General features: G+C 40.8%; 1 protein-coding gene across 3 annotated transcripts in view; it reads right to left on the bottom strand.

The window, feature by feature from the left end:
* The window catches only part of LOC133371346 (rho GTPase-activating protein 20-like), a 111,539-nt gene that overhangs the window by 38,765 nt on the left and 53,153 nt on the right, over window positions 1-19,621 (bottom strand). For all 3 annotated transcript variants that reach the window (XM_061598667.1, XM_061598668.1, XM_061598670.1), the window contains exons 4-6: window positions 5,233-5,382; window positions 3,041-3,082; window positions 1,442-1,526 (exon numbers count right to left, since the gene is read on the bottom strand). In XM_061598667.1, coding sequence (XP_061454651.1) covers window positions 1,442-1,526; window positions 3,041-3,082; window positions 5,233-5,382 — 277 coding nt within the window. The remainder of the gene's footprint in view (window positions 1-1,441; window positions 1,527-3,040; window positions 3,083-5,232; window positions 5,383-19,621) is intronic.

Here is a 19,621-nt window from a genome sequence, read left to right as displayed (position 1 = left end):
CTGCCCATCCATGAGATCCAGTAGGATCTCGTGAGAGCGCTGGTGCTCTTGCAAGACTCAGCAGGATCTTCCCCTCCCTCATCAGGGCTGGTCATGCAACCCACAACTGGTCTCTGTGTGCAGCTGCACCTGGAACTTGGTTTACAGAGAAACATAAGCCAAAGAGATGCCTTCACTATGAAGTCTGCAACCTAAATTTTGTCAAAGTGGGGAAATTACAGGTGGTGGCAGATACCAGTCCAAGGTAGTGGGAGAATATATGCAAATATTCGTAGGCTTCTTTTGCGGAGGGGGGGACAACTGAGGCTTGTGGCACTTTAGAGACTTAATGATTTTTATTGTGGCATAATCTCCCAACTTCCTCAGATGCAAGGGCATAAAAACGTAAAGGATGGGATGGGAGTTTTTTCATGCTTCCTGTCCCTCAAATCACCAGCCCGCTTCTCAATATGTGAAAATCATTGGAATTGAAATGGGTTAAATGGTTTGTAAATTACTTTTCTCCAGTTAACAAACAGGACGATTATCCCAATCACCAAAGCATGAGTTACCAAGTACTGCTGCATAGTGTCTAGTATAAGAAACCATGGAGCCAAGACACAGGTGCGAAAACAGTTGGATGAAAGTGAGACTGAATTGTAGTCAAGTAACTTTAACTCAGTGTAGACCCATTGAAATTAATGGGACTAAGTCATGGTCATTCATTTCAATAGCTCTATTCTGAGTAAAAGTTAGTTGAATACAACCCATGGCCACTAAATCCCAAAGTAAGGCATGAATTGAACTTGAAGGTCCTTTCCAGTCTGGCTCAATTGCACTGCAGAACAACGATGGCCAGGTTGTGGCCCATGGACCAGATGTAGCAAAATACAGCTCTGGCTCCCAGGAAGTCTTTGGAGAAAAGTGTAGCTCTGTGAATACAGATGTTAGACATCTCTCTTCTGGAAGTGGAGTTAATATTTCTTTTTCCTGGTGACATCTGAATCGGAACAGGCTGTGCAAGTCCTGGACTGGTGTCTGGACTTGGTGGTGGGCTGGATGAGGACCAGTAGACCGAGTCTGAATCCTAGCAAAACAGAGGCGCTGTGGGTTGGTGGTTCCTGAGTTCAGATAATTGGTCAATTGCCTGCTTTGGATGGGGTTGTACTCCCTCTGAAAGAGCAGGTCTGTAGTCTGGGGGTGCTCCTGGATCCATTTTTAAAGATGTTTAAAAATGCCTTAAAAAGGCATTTTTAATGTTTTTATTTGCTGCCCTGGGTTCCTTCTGCGAGGAAGGGCAGGATATTAATATTAATATCAATATTAATAATAATAATAATAACAATATCTTTCTTTTCTGTGTGTGTTTTCAAAGAGCTAGAGTAAGGCAATGGGATATCCCCTGGTTCCTTTTATGCTCCCCCACATTTCTATACAGTTGTTATTTTTCACTGTTACTCACGGAAGAGCTGTTGTCACCGTCTATCAAGAAAATCTGCATGGATAGACGTTTTGGATACTCATCCTGCTTTATTTCATTGATGTGCCTGTAATTCATAAATTTATTGTCAGAAAATAAATCACAAGGTGCAGAACTACTGGGGTGGTGGAGAAGGGCATTAAAAATGGACTGTACTAACTTTCATAGAATAGTAGCATCGGAAGGGGCCTATATGGCCATTGAGTCCAACCCCCTGCTCAATGCAGGAATCCAAATTAAAGCACACCTGACAGGTGCCTGCCCAGCTACCTCTTGAAGGCCTCCAGTGCTGAAGAGCCCACCACTTCCCTAAGTAATTGGTTTCACTGTCATACCGCTCTAATAGTCAGGAGGTTTTTCCTGATGTTCAGCCTAAATCTGGCTTCCTGTAACCTGAGCCCATTATTCCGTGTCCTGCACTCTGGGATGATGGAGAAGAGATCCTGGCCCTCCTCTGTGTGGCAACCTTTCATGTACTTAAACAGTGTTATCATAGCTCCCTTCAGTCTTCTCTTCTCAAAACTAAACATGCCCAGTTCTTTCAGTCTCTCCTCAATGGGCTTTGTTTTCAGCCCCCTGATCATCCTCGTTGCCCTCCTCTGAACCCGTCGCAGTTTGTCTGCATCCTTCTTAAAGTGCAGTGTTCAGAACTGGACACAGTACTCAAGACGAAGCCTAACCAGGGCTGAATAGAGGGGAACTAGTACTTTATGCAAACTTTCTAGGGGTTCTTTGCTTTCACCCAAGGACTGCAATGTCATTTAAGTCCTGTGTACAGCCAGGAGCTCCCTACAGATGTTCTAATGCAGCAGCGTGGAAACGCAGACACTCAGGACCCTCCTCAACCCCCCTGGCTCGCCAGTCCTGCTCAGCAGATTCCACCAGGGATTTTGCCTGGCTAGACTGGGATCATGCCTCTTGCCTGGATGAAGGGGGGGTCTGTGTGTGTGTGCACGTGTGCATGCGTTGATGTTTTTGTGGCAGGAGAGTAGTCTATGTCCAAAGGTAAAAGCCACATCCATTGCTCCACCCACTGGACATGCCCATCACTGGCCTGCAGCCCTTGGAAGGCCCCCAACAACAGCATGCAGCTTTCAGACTCCCTAAAAGGGCCCCCACCCATTTTCATGGCTGTGGCGCCTGTCCCTGCAATGCTTCCCTTTCTGCGCAGTGTGGTGCCCTCCCAATGTTGTTGAACTACAGCTCCCATCATCCCTGAGCCCTGGCCTTCTTGGGGTCTGATGGGAATTCCAGCATCATTTGCAGGTTGCCCCATTGGCTGCCACAGCAAACGACAACCTGAAAAGGCTCCAAGCAGAACGACAACGGTCAATCCGTTGACACCCAAAGCATCCCAGGGTAGTGCCCAGGGAGGGGCATCCCCTCCTCTCACCTCCCCCCCCAGCAGGAATCAGGCCAGGCGGTGGCAAGCGATGCTGGGAAGCCACCACAGGCCTCTGGGCCCAGGCAGGCCACCATGCCCAGTCCCACCCCAGCTCCAATTCCTATGCCTGGAGTGGCATCCCTGCTGCAGAGTGGGGCGCATGACAGGGCGGAGAAGCACAGGAGCACACATCTTACCACAGCAGTGTCGACAGCCACCGCTCCTTCACTTCAGGGGAGCTGAAAATGAGAAGGGAACAGTGAGCAAGGACAGGGTCAAGCGGAGCTCAGGCCCGGGGCCCAAATGGACTTTCCCTTGCCCAGGCCCCACATCCCCCTAATGGGTCCTCGAACTGTGAAAATGTCTCGCTTGCCTGGATGATGAGATATGTGCTTGTATGGAGAAACCTCTGGGTTTTGCACAGCTGGAAAGCAGCCTCCTGTGCAAGGGTCAGAGTCACCCACTTTCATCTCTGGCCCCACTCATCCCTGGCATGCGGCCCAAGGAAGGTTCCCCACCCCTTTGTCAAGACTCTCAGGGCTCACATACAGATTTCACAGTAAACCTCAACTCCCTCTGGCCAGGGCCTCTTCCTGCTCTGTTCTATTTTAGTGGGGGGAAATCTTGTGTTCTTGAGCTCAGTTGCCTGGCAAGGTTCGGCCTTCCACATTTGGCAATGGCCTTTCATCAATCGTTTGCTTCTCCCGCTTTCCATGCCTCGCAATTCTTAGAAACCATTTCCCTGGCAGCATCTGACTCTGAGGAAACGGAACCATGCCAAGGTTTGCACAAACATATATTGACGGTAAAGGTCAAGAGACTTCAGTCAGTCAGTCAGTCAAGGATCCTGCAATGACAGCAGAGGAAAGTTGATGGAAGTCTCCTAAAAGGGCCCAAATAGCCAACAGGAGCTTAATTTCCAGATGAGATGAGAAACAAGAGTTCATATCCTTGGCTGTCATCAAGGAAGGTATTTCAGATAGTGCCCAGGTAAATTATGGCAGCAGGTAACTGGCACACTTTGTTTGCTGAGGCAGGAATGAATAGTGACTGAATGACTGAAATACATTTCTTTTCTGAAATAAGACCATAAGAAGAGTCCTACAGCTGGATAAGGCCAAAGGCCCATCTAGTCCAGCATCCTGTTCTCACAACGGCCATGAGGGTTGCCAGGTCAGAAGCATCCCTAACCCTGAAATGTCAGGGGTAGGTGCTACTGATGTCACGGAGCAGGCTCTTGGAGCTGACTGCATCCCATTGGGGGGAGGAGGAACTTGTTCTCACACCCTGATGGGATGCAGCCAGCTCCTAAGTTGGGTAGTGGGTCAACAGGCTTAAACCTCCTTTTCCCAGAGTCTTCCCAGTCCCTGGACTCCAGGGATTGCTTGTGGCCACAGCAGTGGTTGTAAGTGGCAACAGGTGGTGGAACATGCACAGCTGGGCGGCCAAAACATGCATGCACGGTTGAGCAGCCAACCAGAAAACCAGAGATTGGGGTGACTCACCAGCAGACCAGGGAAGACACCCCCAAAAACGGAGACTTGGCAATGCTAATGGCCACCCAGATGTCTATGGGAAAGTCACAAGCAAAACCGGAGCACACCACCACTCTCTACACTTGTGATTCATGCTCCCTCCAACAGTGGAGGCAGAACATAACTGTCATGGCCAGTAGCTATTAGTAGCCTTATAATCTATGAATTAGTCTAAACCCCTTTTAAAGCCCTCCAAGTTGGTGAACATCGACATGTCTTGTGGTAGCAAATCCCGCCACTGTACTATGTGAGCCTGTGTTCAGATGAAGGCCATGTACAGTTGGGTACTTTGCGGAGAGTAATTCCTGCGTGATTTTTACTATGCCAGTTCAGAATTTTACTTATGTTTTAAGTCATGTTCTTTGTATGTTTCTATGGATAAAATCAATAATAAATAAATAAAAAGGGGAGTTGAATTTGGGGGTTCTCCTCAGGCAAGATATCTCAGCCATTTCAAAGGAAGTCAAACAGGTCTTCAGTCCTTAAGGAGCTGCCATGTTAAGACTGTTTCACCTTGATGTTGTTGCCTCTTTTTTATTGTTTCAATTGTAGTTTTGATATGGTGCTCTTGACCTGATTTTGTTTTGTTGATTAGTTACATAGTCTGTTGTTTAAAGTTCTTGTGAGCCGCTTTGGGTGCAAATCTTTGTGGGAGGGCAGGAAATAACTGTAAACAAATTAGCAAAATAAAGTAAGGTTGGCAAATATTCTTAGTGAGCAGCGTGGAGGTCACTCTGTACATCCACATGTGGTCATTGGATTTTGACTAAGTAAAACCTGAGGTGAGATTGGAGAGTCAAGGGAGAGGAATTTTGAGGGGAACCAACAGATTTTAGACCACAATGTGTTTTTACCTGTAAGTGACAACATAGTTGATGGTGGGCCAGCCAATCACAAAGGAAGTCTCAGGGCTCATCTTTTTCTCTGACACTTCACTGAGACAGGAGCCTGTCCACACCTCACTCAGGTGCACCTGCTTTTTCAGTTTCAAGCTCGAGGAAGACCTGGATGCCAAGCAAGGGAGAGGTTGTGTTAAGCATGTTGGCAAGAGAAAGATACTTGGTGTGCTTCTTTGTGATGTGACTCATTGTGCATCCCGACCACACATCTCCTCATTATAGATCTTCACTTTTCCTAAATTATAACCACTGTTGGACCACACTTACAGATGGGGAAGAAATTCGATTCAGTTCTCATTTAAAGGTGAATTTTCCTAATTTGCACTGCCTGAAATGTGTGAACCAAAACACAGTCATTCTTCAAAATTTGCACTTCTCCAGATTTTGTGACGCAGTTCTCCAACAAAATAATGTATATACAAATAAATATAGTAATGGAAAGTGTGTAAATGCATATATTAGTGGCTGCTTTCACACTGCACTTTATTCCATTATTCTTACAATTTCTTACCTGGTAATTTGTGCATTATATTTGATCTTTCACCTGACGTACAAGCTAGTGCAATATAGTGCAAGTTTAGCACTAATTTTCATGATAAATAATACCAGAAATAATCCGTTTGCAAGGCTGGGAACCCAGAAAATTGCAAGCATCCCAGCATGCAGTGCGTTCCTGTCCTTTAGGCATGCACTTTTTTTGTCTGATAAAATTTTTACTGGTATTCCAGTGTAAGCGTGGCTAGCAGTTGCATTTCCCACACACACCCCTGTGTCTATACAAGTATGTATGTATGAAAAATTTGAATAAAAATTAATGATAAAAAAAACAAGTATGTATGTATGTCAGATGCTAAATGGAGAGGGGTTGCATGGCGATGGGATGAGCTCTTAGACCTCCTGCACAGTGAGTGGGGGACTACAGGATGCATGTGTATAATGGGTGAGGGACGTTCATTACAACTGTGTGAAAGACAGTTGCGTGAAGGGGCAGCCTATTGGCTGAAAATTCTACTGCTCCTTCACACAACTGCAGTATGAAAGGAATTGTAGAGATCGGGACAGAAGTGCTACCATTTTAATCCATCAAATTTACACAATAAGCTTCATGTCTGAAAGCAGCCAGTGAAAATAACATACAAAATGCATTACATTAGGGGGAACTGCTTGTAAAAATTGCTTACAAAATGTGTATATTAGGAGAAGTCACACTAAAAGGTTGATGGAGTTTTATGACTTTAGAAAAATTGGAAACTGATGTGGAAATGTAGAGGACTGAACTTAAAATTGGATAACTGAGAAAATAGGCAGATTTCCCCTCCCCAGCACACATTCATTGATGAATTGTTCAGTATTATAAAAATACACACAGAAATAGGAACTGATTTGGTTGGTCCTATTTCTTAGCAGAGTTGTAAAAATACAAGCAGCAGAATGAGAATAAACCAGCCCTACCTTTCTCTATATAAATAACAACAGACATAATCCTTTAGGTAAAAGAAAAAGAATGTTTACTTATGACCTCATATGTGAGGAACATAGGCTCTATAGCTTAGATGAAAGAAAAATAGTCTCAGTCCATCTTGGTCTTTAGTATTGATGCACTCAGCAGAGAGCATCTTGCCATGCAGCCTCTCTCAAAGGTAGGAAGATCAGCAATGGAGGATATTCAAAAATCCCCCAGGACAAAGGAGAAGGAAGTCAGGTAACTAAACCCCACCCATTAGGAAGTTACATCATGGTAAACAGGTACATGGGATATTCCCCAAATATCCCTTAAAGTGACCATGCAATATTTGTTTACTCCAACACTCCTCGAATTTGCATGCATTAATCTAACAAGCCCATTTTGACACGAAGTCTCTGGAAACAGTCTCTTGGTAATGGCTTTGTCAAGATGTCAGCTGTCATCTCTGCAGTTGGACAGTAGTTCATCTTGATGAATCCTTTCTCTGTCAACTCATGTACAATATGGTATTTTACAGCTATATGTTTAGTACGTGGAGTGATTCTCTCAGTCTGAGAAAATCTAATACAACTTTGGTTGTCTTCCATCATCTGGCATTGTCTTTAAGAAAGTCTGTTGCCATAGGCGTTGCTACAGGATAGGCATCCTTGAGTTTTAGAGTCTCTAAAAGATCAACAATCTTTTGTTTTTGGTTGAGTAGGTAGGAGCCATCTGCTTCCCTTTCAATCTGGACGCCTAATGTTGCAGTGCCTAGCTCTTTGATTTCAACTTCTTTGTTCAAATGATGTACAACTTCTCTGTAGTCTTGATCTCTTTGAGTCTCCACGATCAAGTCATTGACATAAATCAGAATATATGTCAAATGTCCATCTTTGCTTCTGGTGTACAGGCATTGGTATACATCACCTTGCTTGAAGCCTAGCTCCTTGAGCATTTATCCAGTTTCTCGTTCCAGGCCCTTGCAGCTTGCTTGAGTCCATACAGGCCCTTTTTAAGCTTGCATACAAGATGTGCTTGCTTCTGGTTCACGAAACCTGGAGGTTGCTGCATGTACAACTCCTCTGTTATTTCTCCATGCAGAAAGGCAGTCTTGACATTGAGGTGTCTGACGTGCATCTGCTTGGAGGCTGCCACACTTAGTAGCATTCTTATTGTGCTGTGTTGGACAATAGGAGCAAAAGTAGCATCATAGTCCTCTCCATATTTCTGCAGGAAACCTTTGGCAACTAGTCTTGCCTTGTAGCGTTCAATTTCTCCTCCTGCATCTTGCTTCACCTTTGTCAGCTCTGCACCGAGACAGCAGTGCCGGTGGGGGCTGGAAATTCCTGGGTATTTACCAGGGCGGGAAAGTCCTTAGCTGGCAGCTTGGTCGTAAATCTGCCAGGCTAACAAGGATGAAGCGTGATAAGGGCAAGGCCCTTTCCAAGCTTAAGTGCCAAGCCAGAAGTCCAGAAGCGAGGTCAGTAGAGGTCCGGGTTCAATTGCCAGGGGGTCAGTCCATGATAAGGTTCAGGGAATCTGGAAACACACGAAACCATGCCTGACATTGTAGTCAGCAACAAGCTGAAGCCAAGGTTTGTCTTTTAAGGAGCAGGTTTGTCAGCAGGTGTGAGCCATCAGCGTTTTGGTCTTAAGTGGACAGGCCTGCCCCTCTTCTGCCTGACCTTCTGCTGTCTGCATTCTGCAGGTGAGGGGGAGTATCCTGTTCACTGCCTGCGTCTGGCTGAAGGGCTTCAGCTGTGTCTGGGGTGCTCTGCAGCTGAGGGGGAGAAGGAGCTGGGTTCTCAGGAGTTTCCTCCGTTTCTCCTTCTGGGTCTGCTGCTGTTACTCCTGAGTCATCCTCGTCTGATGAGTCCTCTGACGGGGCCATGACAACCTTGAAGACCCATCTGCATCCTATGGCTTTCTTGCCTGGTGGAAGTTCTGTCAGAGTCCAAGTCTTATTCTTGTGCAGTGCATCCATCTCCTCCTGAGCGGCTTTTCTCCACTGAGCGCCCTCAGATGCTGGCATCTGCTTGATCTCCTCCCAAGTTGATGGTTGTCTGGGTAGCGCCGACCTTGCGAGGTAGAACAGGCATAGAGGTGGTACACCTTTGTTGGTTTGCGATGAGGATCTGGGAGCTTGTTCTGGGATCTGGTCTAGCTCTGCAGCATCTTCCAGTCCAGTCATCTCATCATTCTCATCTGCGTCTGTACCTCTCTCAGCCTCATCATCACTTTCTGCAATCTCTGCCTCTTCCTCTTGTTTAAGGTTTGGATCAGGTTGTGCAGATATCTGTGATGTCACTGGTATTTCGTATGTGGGTACTGGAATATCTGTAAGAGATTGGACGTGGTGTCCTTGCTCTTCTGAGAGCACAGTCCCTCTTTTGTCAGTTCTGCTTCGTTCATCGAAGTAGACAACGTGTCTTGTGCTGACTTCACCTGTCTTTGGGTTCATAACTCTGTAGCCTTTGCTACCAGAAGCATATCCTATCAAAATAATCTGTTCTGTTCTAGCATCTAGCTTCTGCCTCTTTTGTTTTGCTATGTAGGCAAAAGCAATGCTTCCAAACACTCTGATATGTGCCAAGTTTGGAATCCTGCCATGCCACAATTGAAATGGGGTGTGCCCTTGGTTGGCAATCTGTTCTGGATATATGGTGCAGCCATGATCGTGTCATCCCACAGCCTTTTGGGTAGATCAGCGTCAGCAAGCATGCATTTTGTCATTTCTAGAAGAGATCTAAGTCTCCTTTCAGAAATCCCATTCTGCTCTGGAGTATGTGTGTGCAAAATGTCCTCCTGTGCAAAATGCCTTGTTCTTCCAGGAAACTTTGTGTTTGGTGCGATATAAACTCACCACTATTGTCCGTCTGTAGAGATTTCGGCCTCCTTTCAAACTTTGTGCTCACCATGGAGATGTATTTCTTCAGCATCTCATGCATTTGACTCTTGTCCTTCAATAAGTAAGTCACACAGTACCTTGAAAAATCATCCACAAAAATTAGAACATATCTATTCTGCCCAAGTGAGGGTACATTAAATGGTCCACAGAGGTCACTGTGTATGAGACCTTGCACCTGGTGCTTCTCTTTTCAGTCCTTGGTGGAAATGAGGGCCTAACACCTTTTTCCTCAATGCAATTTATGCACCTGCTTGCTTTATCATGGTTCTGTTGATTTACCTTGATACCTGTGGCAAGGTTCTGCTTTTGTAGCTGTAGGATCACCTTTGGATCACGATGTCCCAGCTGCCTGTGCCAAAGTTCTAGGCTGGTCTCTTCCTTGTCTGCCATGGCTGTGTTTGCTTGTTCAGCTGTAAGACTCAGTTCATAAACACCATCATTTTCATAAGCTAGTGCAAGCAATTCATCATCTTTGGTCACTGTACACTTTCCATCCTGGAAATGTATTGCAAATCCTTTCTCGTCTAAAGCTGAGACGCTCAGCATATTGCAATTTAAGTGTAGGACATATAAAACATGATCTGCCACATTTACTATGGTTTGATCGGATACCTTGCACCTAAGCGCAATGGATCCAGATCCATTAATGTTCATATATTGACCATTGGCAGTCTGGATTCTTCCTTCGGTATCACTGTTTATTTCATCAAATAAATTTTCATTATAACAACTGTGGTTTGTACATCCACTGTCTAAAACCCAATTGTTTGATTTTTGTTTGTAATTATTTGCCACAAGACCTTTGTGCGTTAAAAGGAAATTTCTTCCTTTGGATCCCTCTCTCTGAGGTGCCTGCTTACCCTTAAATGAAGCATGCTGCCTTTGTTCTCTTTGTTTAAAATTGGGAGAGCTGCCATTGGCTGTTGAGCTTTTGGGTGAGTCACAGTCCCTAGCCAGGTGACCACACCTCCCACATGAAAAACAGCATTGTGATTGGCTCTTGGGAGTGGCTTTTCCCTTCCCTTTATCCCTGCTAGCCATGTAATTTGATCCATTATCATTTAAGTCTCTTTGAATCACACATTCTTCTCTCAATTTTGCAACAGCTTGTTCAAACAGGATCCCGGGATCATGGTTTAAAAAGGAAATAAAAGGATCAAATCTCTTTCCAAGAGATCTCAAAAGAAAACCCAATTTCTGTTGATCATTAAAATCAAGTCCAGCCAATTTCAATTTGTTAAAAATAAGCAACAAGGAAGTGATGTGTCTTTCACAATTTTCCTTTGTGTGCAATTTTAAATTCACTGTCTCTTTAATCAACATGGTTTGGCATCTAAAGCTTTGAAATCCGAAAGCTGTTTCAAGTTTCTGTAGCATCTCTTTGGCACTTTTACAGTCACTCAGATAAACAAGCTGACCATCCTTCAGAGAATCAAATATTATAACTTTTGCAAGAGAATCTTTGTCTTGCCAAATGCTTATTTGTTCAGGATCTTCCTCTTCTGGTTTAGGATTTTCAATACAGCAAGTAGCTTTCTCTGCCGCTAAAATAATCATGATTCTACTCTTCCACTGGTCAAAATTATTAGCAGATAGTTCAGGCATTCTCCTTGAAAAGCCTCTATTGCCTTGCTGATACATGCTTCCTGGTCTGAGAAGAGCTTTTGTTGTGCTAAAAACAACTCAAGGAAGTAACAGCAGTAAAAATAGTCTCTTCTAAAGTTGGTGCCTGATACAGAGCAAAGGGGGAAACAAAACACGCAAAAAATACTTAAAATAAAACCAGAAAAATCTGGTTTAATTCTCAACTATTTCTGGGCAACATAGCCTGTTCGGTATTATAAAAATACACACAGAAATAGGAACTAATTTGGTTGGTCCTGTTTCTTAGCAGAGTTGTAAAAATACAAGCAGCAGAATGAGAATAAACCAGCCCCACCTTTCTCTATATAAATAACAACAGACATAATCCTTTAGGTAAAAGAAAAAGAATGTTTACTTATGACCTCATATGTGAGGAACATAGGCTCTATAGCTTAGATGAAAGAAAAATAGTCTCAGTCCATCTTGGTCTTTAGTATTGATGCACTCAGCAGAGAGCATCTTGCCATGCAGCCTCTCTCAAAGGTAGGAAGATCAGCAATGGAAGATATTCAAAAATCCCCCAGAACAAAGGAGAAGGAAGTCAGGTAACTAAACCCCACCCATTAGGAAGTTACATCATGGTAAACAGGTACATGAGATATTCCCCAAATACCCTTAAAATGACCATGCAATAATTGTTTACTCCAACAGAATTCACACTCTTTGTTCTACAAGGAGAGCTCCACAAATTCATGAGGGAAGTGAGAGAGGTGATAATCTCTCTCAATTTAGCCCCAGTTCAAATGCTAGGAAAGGGGTCAAGATTTAAGGCCAGAAACATCCTCTGTACGTCACAGAAAAGTCAAGGCACCGGCCTGCCCAGTAGGCAGTGAAAACTGTTTTCTTCCAGCATGATTTTAATTAATATGTAATTTGCAAAGTTTAATTTGCTGCTGTTTAAATAGTGAATTATCTGCTTATTTTTGCATTTTTGCTGCTTTATTGTACACTTTGTGACTTTCTGCAGAATGGTGAGATATGAATTACTGTAACAAATAAAATCAACAATAAAATAGTCACAACATACACCACTAAAATCTTGCCTTGGGAGCACCTAATAGTGTCAAGTCTCCTGGTCCCTCAGAGGTCTGGCATTTCACAAAAGAGGCATCAACCTTATTTGTGTTTTTACTTAGGACAAGCAAAGCTCATTTGGCTAAATATTGCAGAATGTTTTTCATTCCACACACACCCCTCCCCACTGCTGTCATCCTGTCCCCTTCCTGTTCTACTTCTATCTGAATATTTAATTTTAAACTTGGTCTATTAAAAAATCAGTATGTGCTCCTCAACAGGATTTTACTAACTGTATTTATTTATTCTATAGTGCATTTTATGCTGCTTTTCCATTTTGCAAAGTGCCCAAGGCAGCTAACACCATGTCAGAAAACATTTTTTTAAAATAATTAAAACCTAAAAGATGACAATATTATCATAAAATCAACTGCTGAGATTTGGCATGATCCAGCAAATGGGTCATTCAGATATCACAAACAAAGCTTTGGCAATATTTCATTTTTTAAAAAAAAAAAAACTTGTCAGTTTTTCCATGTAAAGGGTAAACCCTGATTCAATGTGCCATCTTTACCTATAGGCTGTCATTTTGATGCTGATGAACATCCAGACCAGACCTTTATTCCACTTCAAACAGTCATGGCTTCCCCCAAATCAAATCAAATCAAATCAAACAATTTATTCGACCATGTGGTCAGTAAGACATATTGAAAGTTAAACGTAACAGTTATACATTGATAACAATTTTAGTAAAACCCGTAGAGTAAAGTTTTTTTTAAATACAAATCAGTTAAAATAATGCAGATAGATTGTATTTCATAGTATTATTCATCCTGTTAAAACATATATTCAGCTAGGAGAGCTTTTTAAAATATTGGATATAAGTTTTTGAACAGCAGCACTATATTTTGCAACTTGAGTTGTTATAGTGGAAGATGTGTCATCTAGAAGATATTGCAACCAAAGGTATTCAGATTTTTGTTGAGATGCAGATAGAAGGGAAATAATCAGTTGATGCCTTAAAGAGTTATAAAAGGGGCAATAAAAAAGTACATGTATATTATTTTCAGGTATATCTTCCCCACAAGGACATACTCGATTTTTATATGGAGTTTTAGTGAACCTGCCCTCCATGACAGCCGAAGGTAAAACATCCAATCTAATCTGGGAGAAAGCTTTACGGTATTTGGGTATTTCTAATCTTAATAGATATGGCATTGGGGTAAAAAATGCGGAGTTGTGTCTTTGGTTTTTGATTAATAGCAAATGTTGTTGGTGATCAATATCTTTCAAGTGTTGGCGTATGTTACTTATAGCTGATTGAAATCCCATGGTGAAGATAAGTTGGGGTGAAAAGCCTATCGTTGTAAGTGTATTTACCACGAGATCCGCCCATAAGGATTTAAAATTATCGTTTAGAATATCTGGAGCAAAACCAGTGGGATTAAAGTTAAGCTTTAGCCAAACATTGATTCTTGAAAGCCATATTCTGGTTTCAATTGATTGTGCTCCAGCTTCCAATCTGAGAATATTGTTGGAAACACATGTTGGAATTGCCATTATCGATCTCAAGAAAGTGGTCTGAATCGTTTCAAACTCTTTAAAGTTGAGATTCTTATTTACCTGAGAGCCATAAATTAATTGTGCTATTATTTTAGCATTAAAAATTTTAATGGCCGGTAAAAAGGATTGTCCGCCAGTGGAGAAATAGAAAGCAAGTAATGCTTTCATCGTTCTCTTAGCATTGGAAATCATAAGTTTGTTATGCATGTGACAGTTACCTGACATTTGTATGACATATCCCAAGTATTTAAAGGAGTTGACTTGTTCGATTTCATTTCCTTGTATTTGCCAATGGTGTTTGGTTTTTTTCCTGGTGAAAGCTATTATTTTAGTCTTTTGGTAATTTATCGTCAGTGACTCCATCTGACAATAGGTTGCTAATTTAGCAAGAAGTCGCTTCAGATCGATTGGGGTTCTCGATATTAGAGCAATGTCGTCTGCATATAGAAGGATGTTTCTCTGTTTCTTAGCTAATATGGGAGGGTGTGTAGCTGCTGTTGAAAGATTATGTACAATATCATTAATATATATATTAAACAATACTGGAGCTAACACACAACCCTGTTTGACCCCTTTAAATGTTGGAACAGGGTTGGTTAAGTGTCCTTTAGTATTGCATCTTATTTGCATAAAAGTATTGTTATAGAGGCCCTGTATTAAGGTAATAAGGCGATTATCCATGCCTAAGTGGTTTAGCTTTGACCAGAGACGAGGGCGGGATATTGAATCAAATGCTGCCTTCAGGTCTATGAATGCTGCATAAAGGGTTCCTCCTTTTCTAGCTGCATATTTATCAATTAAGTGTTGGAGCACAAGTATATGATCAAATATTGATCTTTTCGGTGGAAACCCAGCTTGTTCATCCACTAAAATATTGTTCTGTTCGATCCAATCATGTAATTTAATATGGAGATGGGCTGCATATAGTTTACTGATTATGTTCAGTAAGCTAATCGGTCTATAGTTAGATGGATCATTTACCGAACCTTTTTTATAGATAGGTACAATTGTAGCCAATCCCCAATCTTTTGGTATCGTTAATGTAGAATCGATATATGTGAACAATGAAGCCAGAACGGGAGCCCACCAGTTTACATTCGTTTTAAAAACCTCTGGGGGAATGTTGTCTGGTCCAGGGGCTTTGTTAGACCTCAGTTTAGAGATCAAATAAACTATTTCCTGTTTGGAAACTGGGGGCCACTTCTGTAAGGACTCATTTGCTGGATAAAGTGATGGATTTAGGTCAATTTGGTCCAAGTATAAATTGTAGAAATATGATTCCCAGACAGATGCTGGTATATTTATGGAATTGCGATTTTGAGATTTTGGCCAATAAGATGTAACTAAACGCCAAAAAATACTGGTGTTATTTTGATTAGCAGCTTCAAATAGTTTTTTCCAAGCATTATTTCTGTCTTGCTGTTTTTTATTCTTAATTAATAATTTATATTTTTTCTTTATTTTACAGTATGCATGTAAATCTTCATGAGTCCCTGTGGCACTAGCTTTCCGGTAAGTATCTCTCATTTGACGGTTGACTGTTACACATTCGCTGTCAAACCATATCTTAGATCTTAAGCAATGGTTAATGGGATAAGGGCATGATGTGTTTATGATAGTCGTTTGTAATTTTGTCATAAGTAGTTGGAAAATACGAAGTGTATCAGTTGTAGAATTGGGTTCTAATAGTTCATCTTTAATTTTATTAATGGTCGGGGAAGTTAATAGGTTAGATATCTCATCACACAACCTTGGTAGCCATTTAACCCTAGTTGTACAGATTTCTATCTCATTACTAGCAAATGTTCTATTAGAGAAGTGGAAGTCCGTTACATTAGGATTAAATTTAGTAATGGTTGGTAGATGATCACTTTCTCGACGGTTTTCGATGTAGAATTTGTTTATCAAGGAGTAGTAATCTATTGAGACAAAAACAAAATCAATTTGGGATGAACCATTGAATAAATAATAAGTAAGTTTCCCTGGAGTATCTCCCTTAGTTCGACCATTTAGCAATATTAAATTAGCTTCTATACACATTTTCATTAATAACAATCCTGCATAGTTTGTAACATTGTCCTTAGAGGAGCGAGGGGGTATCTTAATAATCTCCATTGAAAGCAGAGGTAATTGATGATATTTTTGGAATAGTGCTGCATCTGAGTTACCAATTCGGGCATTAAAATCCCCATGTAGAATCAGTTTTTTTTCTGGATTTTCAGTCGTTAACTTAGTAATAAAAGCTTCAAATAAAGAAATCCTTTTGCTGATTATATTATTACTACGTGTGGGGGATAAATATACATTAATTAGTATCAGTGAAGTTTTAGGAAATTTTCAAATAAGAGCAATGGCTAAGTCTTTAAAAGTCCCAGCAATTGTAGTTTCAACTTTTAAAGAAGTTGAAATAAAAGTACAGATTCCTCCTTTGGGTCTGCCGCCCCTGTCACTAGGAGTTGCTTGGAGATGATAAGATGTAAAACCATCAAGGATTGGTTCAGTCAAGGACCAGGTTTCCTGAAGTGATATTATATCATGAGAGGAGATATCGTGTCCTGATTAATAGAGTTATTATTCCATCCAGCAATATTCCATGAAAGTAAGTTTAGTTCTTTTGCTCTTGGGTTGTATTCCAGTCAATTAGATGAAAAATGACTAGTTGGGAATTGGCGTGTCGTATTCCCTCCTTGCTCGTTTTCAATGACTTTGGAAGAGTGTAGTCGGGAAGTTGCGGAGTCCTTTAGAGATCTCGATGTAAGTTGTAAGGTATTAGTTGATAGAGATAAGTTGGAAAGCTCATTATGTATTAGTTGTGATTCAGTCAAATCTTGTGTTAAAGATAATTTATCCAATATGTTTAACGGTGTTAAGGTTTTCTGTGTTTCAAGTGGTGAAGTTAGCTTCTTTGTATTCTCTAAAGACTGTAGTAGATCTTTCAGTCTGTTAATAGTCTCAAGTTGTTCATTAGGGTTGAGGTCAGGATATAGGTCAAGAAGCAGCTGTTCTTCCGGAAGTTTCAATATTGGGTGTTGATTTTCTTGATCCATAAGGGAATTGGAGTCCTTCTCCTTTCGTCAAGAGTTTGTCATTGATTGTAAATGGTTAGATAAATTCGGATAAGACGGAGCAGTTTTAAGAAGACTTTGCGGTGTTGCGTAATTTTCGAAGTATCGTGTAACCCATAGGTGGCTGGAGGCAAGTATCTCTTTAAAAGTATAAAGAAGATGGACTTCCGGGAAGGGTGACTTAGCCTGTGCCTGCTTTTGAGACGGGCTCCTGCCTCAAAAGAAGCTTATTCAGATATATCAGTCAGTTTTTTCTTTTTTCTTTGACTGATTAAACTTCTCCCGGGTAGGGAGAAACGAAGAGATTAACCTCAAAGCCTATTTTTGTTGGGACGACCAGATCTCATTAATTTATGGGACGAGGTCCAGCCGACGAAGGTGGGACGGATTTTCAACAGCAAGCTCTATCTGATAAAGCGAACGTTCACCTTATCTTCTAAGAGAGAACGCACTAACAGGCAAGCACCCTTCTTTCTATATTTTTCTTTTACTTGACTTAAATTGTTGCTGTTTAAAAGAGATTTGCCAGATTGATCGGTTTTTGACATCTCACTGGGGAGCCGTAACTTCTCTCTGCTACGCACTAATTAATAGCTTATCTCTGTTTTTGTTGCAAAAAGCTGTCCTGGATTTGCATTCTAAAGATATACACAGAAGAGGGATTTCTATTCCAGATTTTTATTTTGAAAAATATTATACTGTTTTGAGACTACTCTCTTTTTGGTCTATTTTATTTTGACGAATCTGTTTCTTGACGATTGCCATTAATTGTTTCGATCCTGGGAACTGCATTTTGTTTACTTAACTATTGGAGAGATAAGGCTGTCTGCACTGTTTATACTGTGATGTCACCAAGTTTGGAGTATTAACCCAATTGTTGCTGAAATAAGAAGTGGTTTTCCTATATTTTTCTTTTAAAATGGCAATTAAGAAAGTGGCTGAAAATCTGGAAATAACTATGTTTCAGAAAATAATGGATGAGATTGAGATAACGAAAATTGAATTGAGTAAAATGAAGCAGGAGATTAAAGATATAAGGGTCCCTGTGAGAGAGGTGACCCTGGAAGGGGTCCCTGTGAGAGAGGAGACCCCGGAGATTGGAACAGGGGTCCCTGTGAGAGAGGAGACCCTGGAGACTGGAATAGGGGTCCCTGTGAGAGAGGAGATCCCGGAGATTGGAACCAACGTGGAACAGGAACAAGATTTGGAGTCTATGGATTTTAGAAATAAAATCTATTGTTTGGAACTCAATGTTATCTCTGAAGAAATGAATGAAGATTCTAGAGATAAAGTTATCAATGGCATGGATAATCTTCTGGACTGGAATGATGTGATGGAGCCCAATATAGAGAAAATCTATGGAATTAACTGCAGCCATGTGACAATGGAAAAACTTTTAAGAGATGACCCAGTGCATTTTGAAAAAAAGAACAGAGATATGATTTTACAGCAGTATTTCAGCAACCTATTCAGAATGGATGGCAAGAAAATATTTGGGATAGAGGTAATTCCCATCAGACTCTTACTATATGACTATGGCTTTGACAGCAAGATTATTATGGAATACTGATAATGGAAGATTGGATATTGAAATTACTGGACTTAACAAGACTACTGAAGATGGAAGATGGAAAATGGAACTAATAGAGATAATAGAACAATGGCTACTGAAATTATTGAACCTAACAGATTCTGATGTGATGGATTAATTGAAATGTTTATTTTGACTATGGTTATGACAATAAGATTATCATAATTAGTAATGAGATGGATTAATCGATATGCTTATCTGGAAAAAAAAATTGATAGATATATTTCTTAAAGAATTGAAACCTCTCTTTGACTTTTTGTGGAAAGAATAAAGTAATGTTTATGAGATTTGATGATTAAGTAAGATAACTACTGGAGGAAAGTGATTTTATAATATGACTTAAGAGACAGGATTGTTATATATTATAGACTTATAACTGATTTGATCTTTGACAAATGGGAAGTCAATATTTTACTCTTTATTTTTTCTTTTTGTTTTTTTTTTTCTTTTTTTCTTTTTGTTTAATTTTTTTTGATTTTGTTTTTTGTCTTTGAATGTTTTATGATTTTGTCTTGTATGTTTTATGAAAATCTGAATAAAAATTATTGAAAAAAAAAAAAAAATAAAAGTATAAAGAAGATATGCATTCCTTATATCATGAAAGGTAATAATTGCTCTGGCTGTAACATAGTTATAAAAAAGGTATTCTACCGATGAGATTGAGTTTATATTAATGATGCCGGGGATTATTTCCTCAAGAAGTTCACATAGGTGCCATTTGCGTTCCCTCTGAGAAAGCCATCCCTTGGCTTTAGGGAAGTTCAGAAGTACTAACTTTCTTGGGTTTAGAACTAGTTCCCAGTATCGATTCTGAGTTTGGTTTGATGTCATTGTCTTATTATTTTTATGTTGGGTTTGGATATGGTGAAGTTCCTTATAAGGTTCATTATAAGTCAACTTTGATGTCTTCTGGGTTGTGATCTCTTGGAATGAGTTTTGGATTAGTGAAGCAGTGTTTGGCTCTCGAGGGAGTTCAAGTTCTCGTACTTCCTGGTAGAGCTCCTTTCCGGCAGTTCCTTTTTCTTTTTGTTTTTCTTTTTCTTTTCCTTCTTTTTTGAAACTCGTCGTGGCAGATCTAATAGTTTGTATAATTTCTTGAAGTTCATGTGGGACTT

The sequence above is a fragment of the Rhineura floridana genome, chromosome 16, assembly GCF_030035675.1.
Source record: "Rhineura floridana isolate rRhiFlo1 chromosome 16, rRhiFlo1.hap2, whole genome shotgun sequence".
Classification (NCBI taxonomy): Eukaryota; Metazoa; Chordata; class Lepidosauria; order Squamata; family Rhineuridae; genus Rhineura; species Rhineura floridana.
The sequence above is the reverse complement of the archived record's forward strand: the minus strand, read 5'-3'. Positions and strand labels throughout refer to the sequence as shown.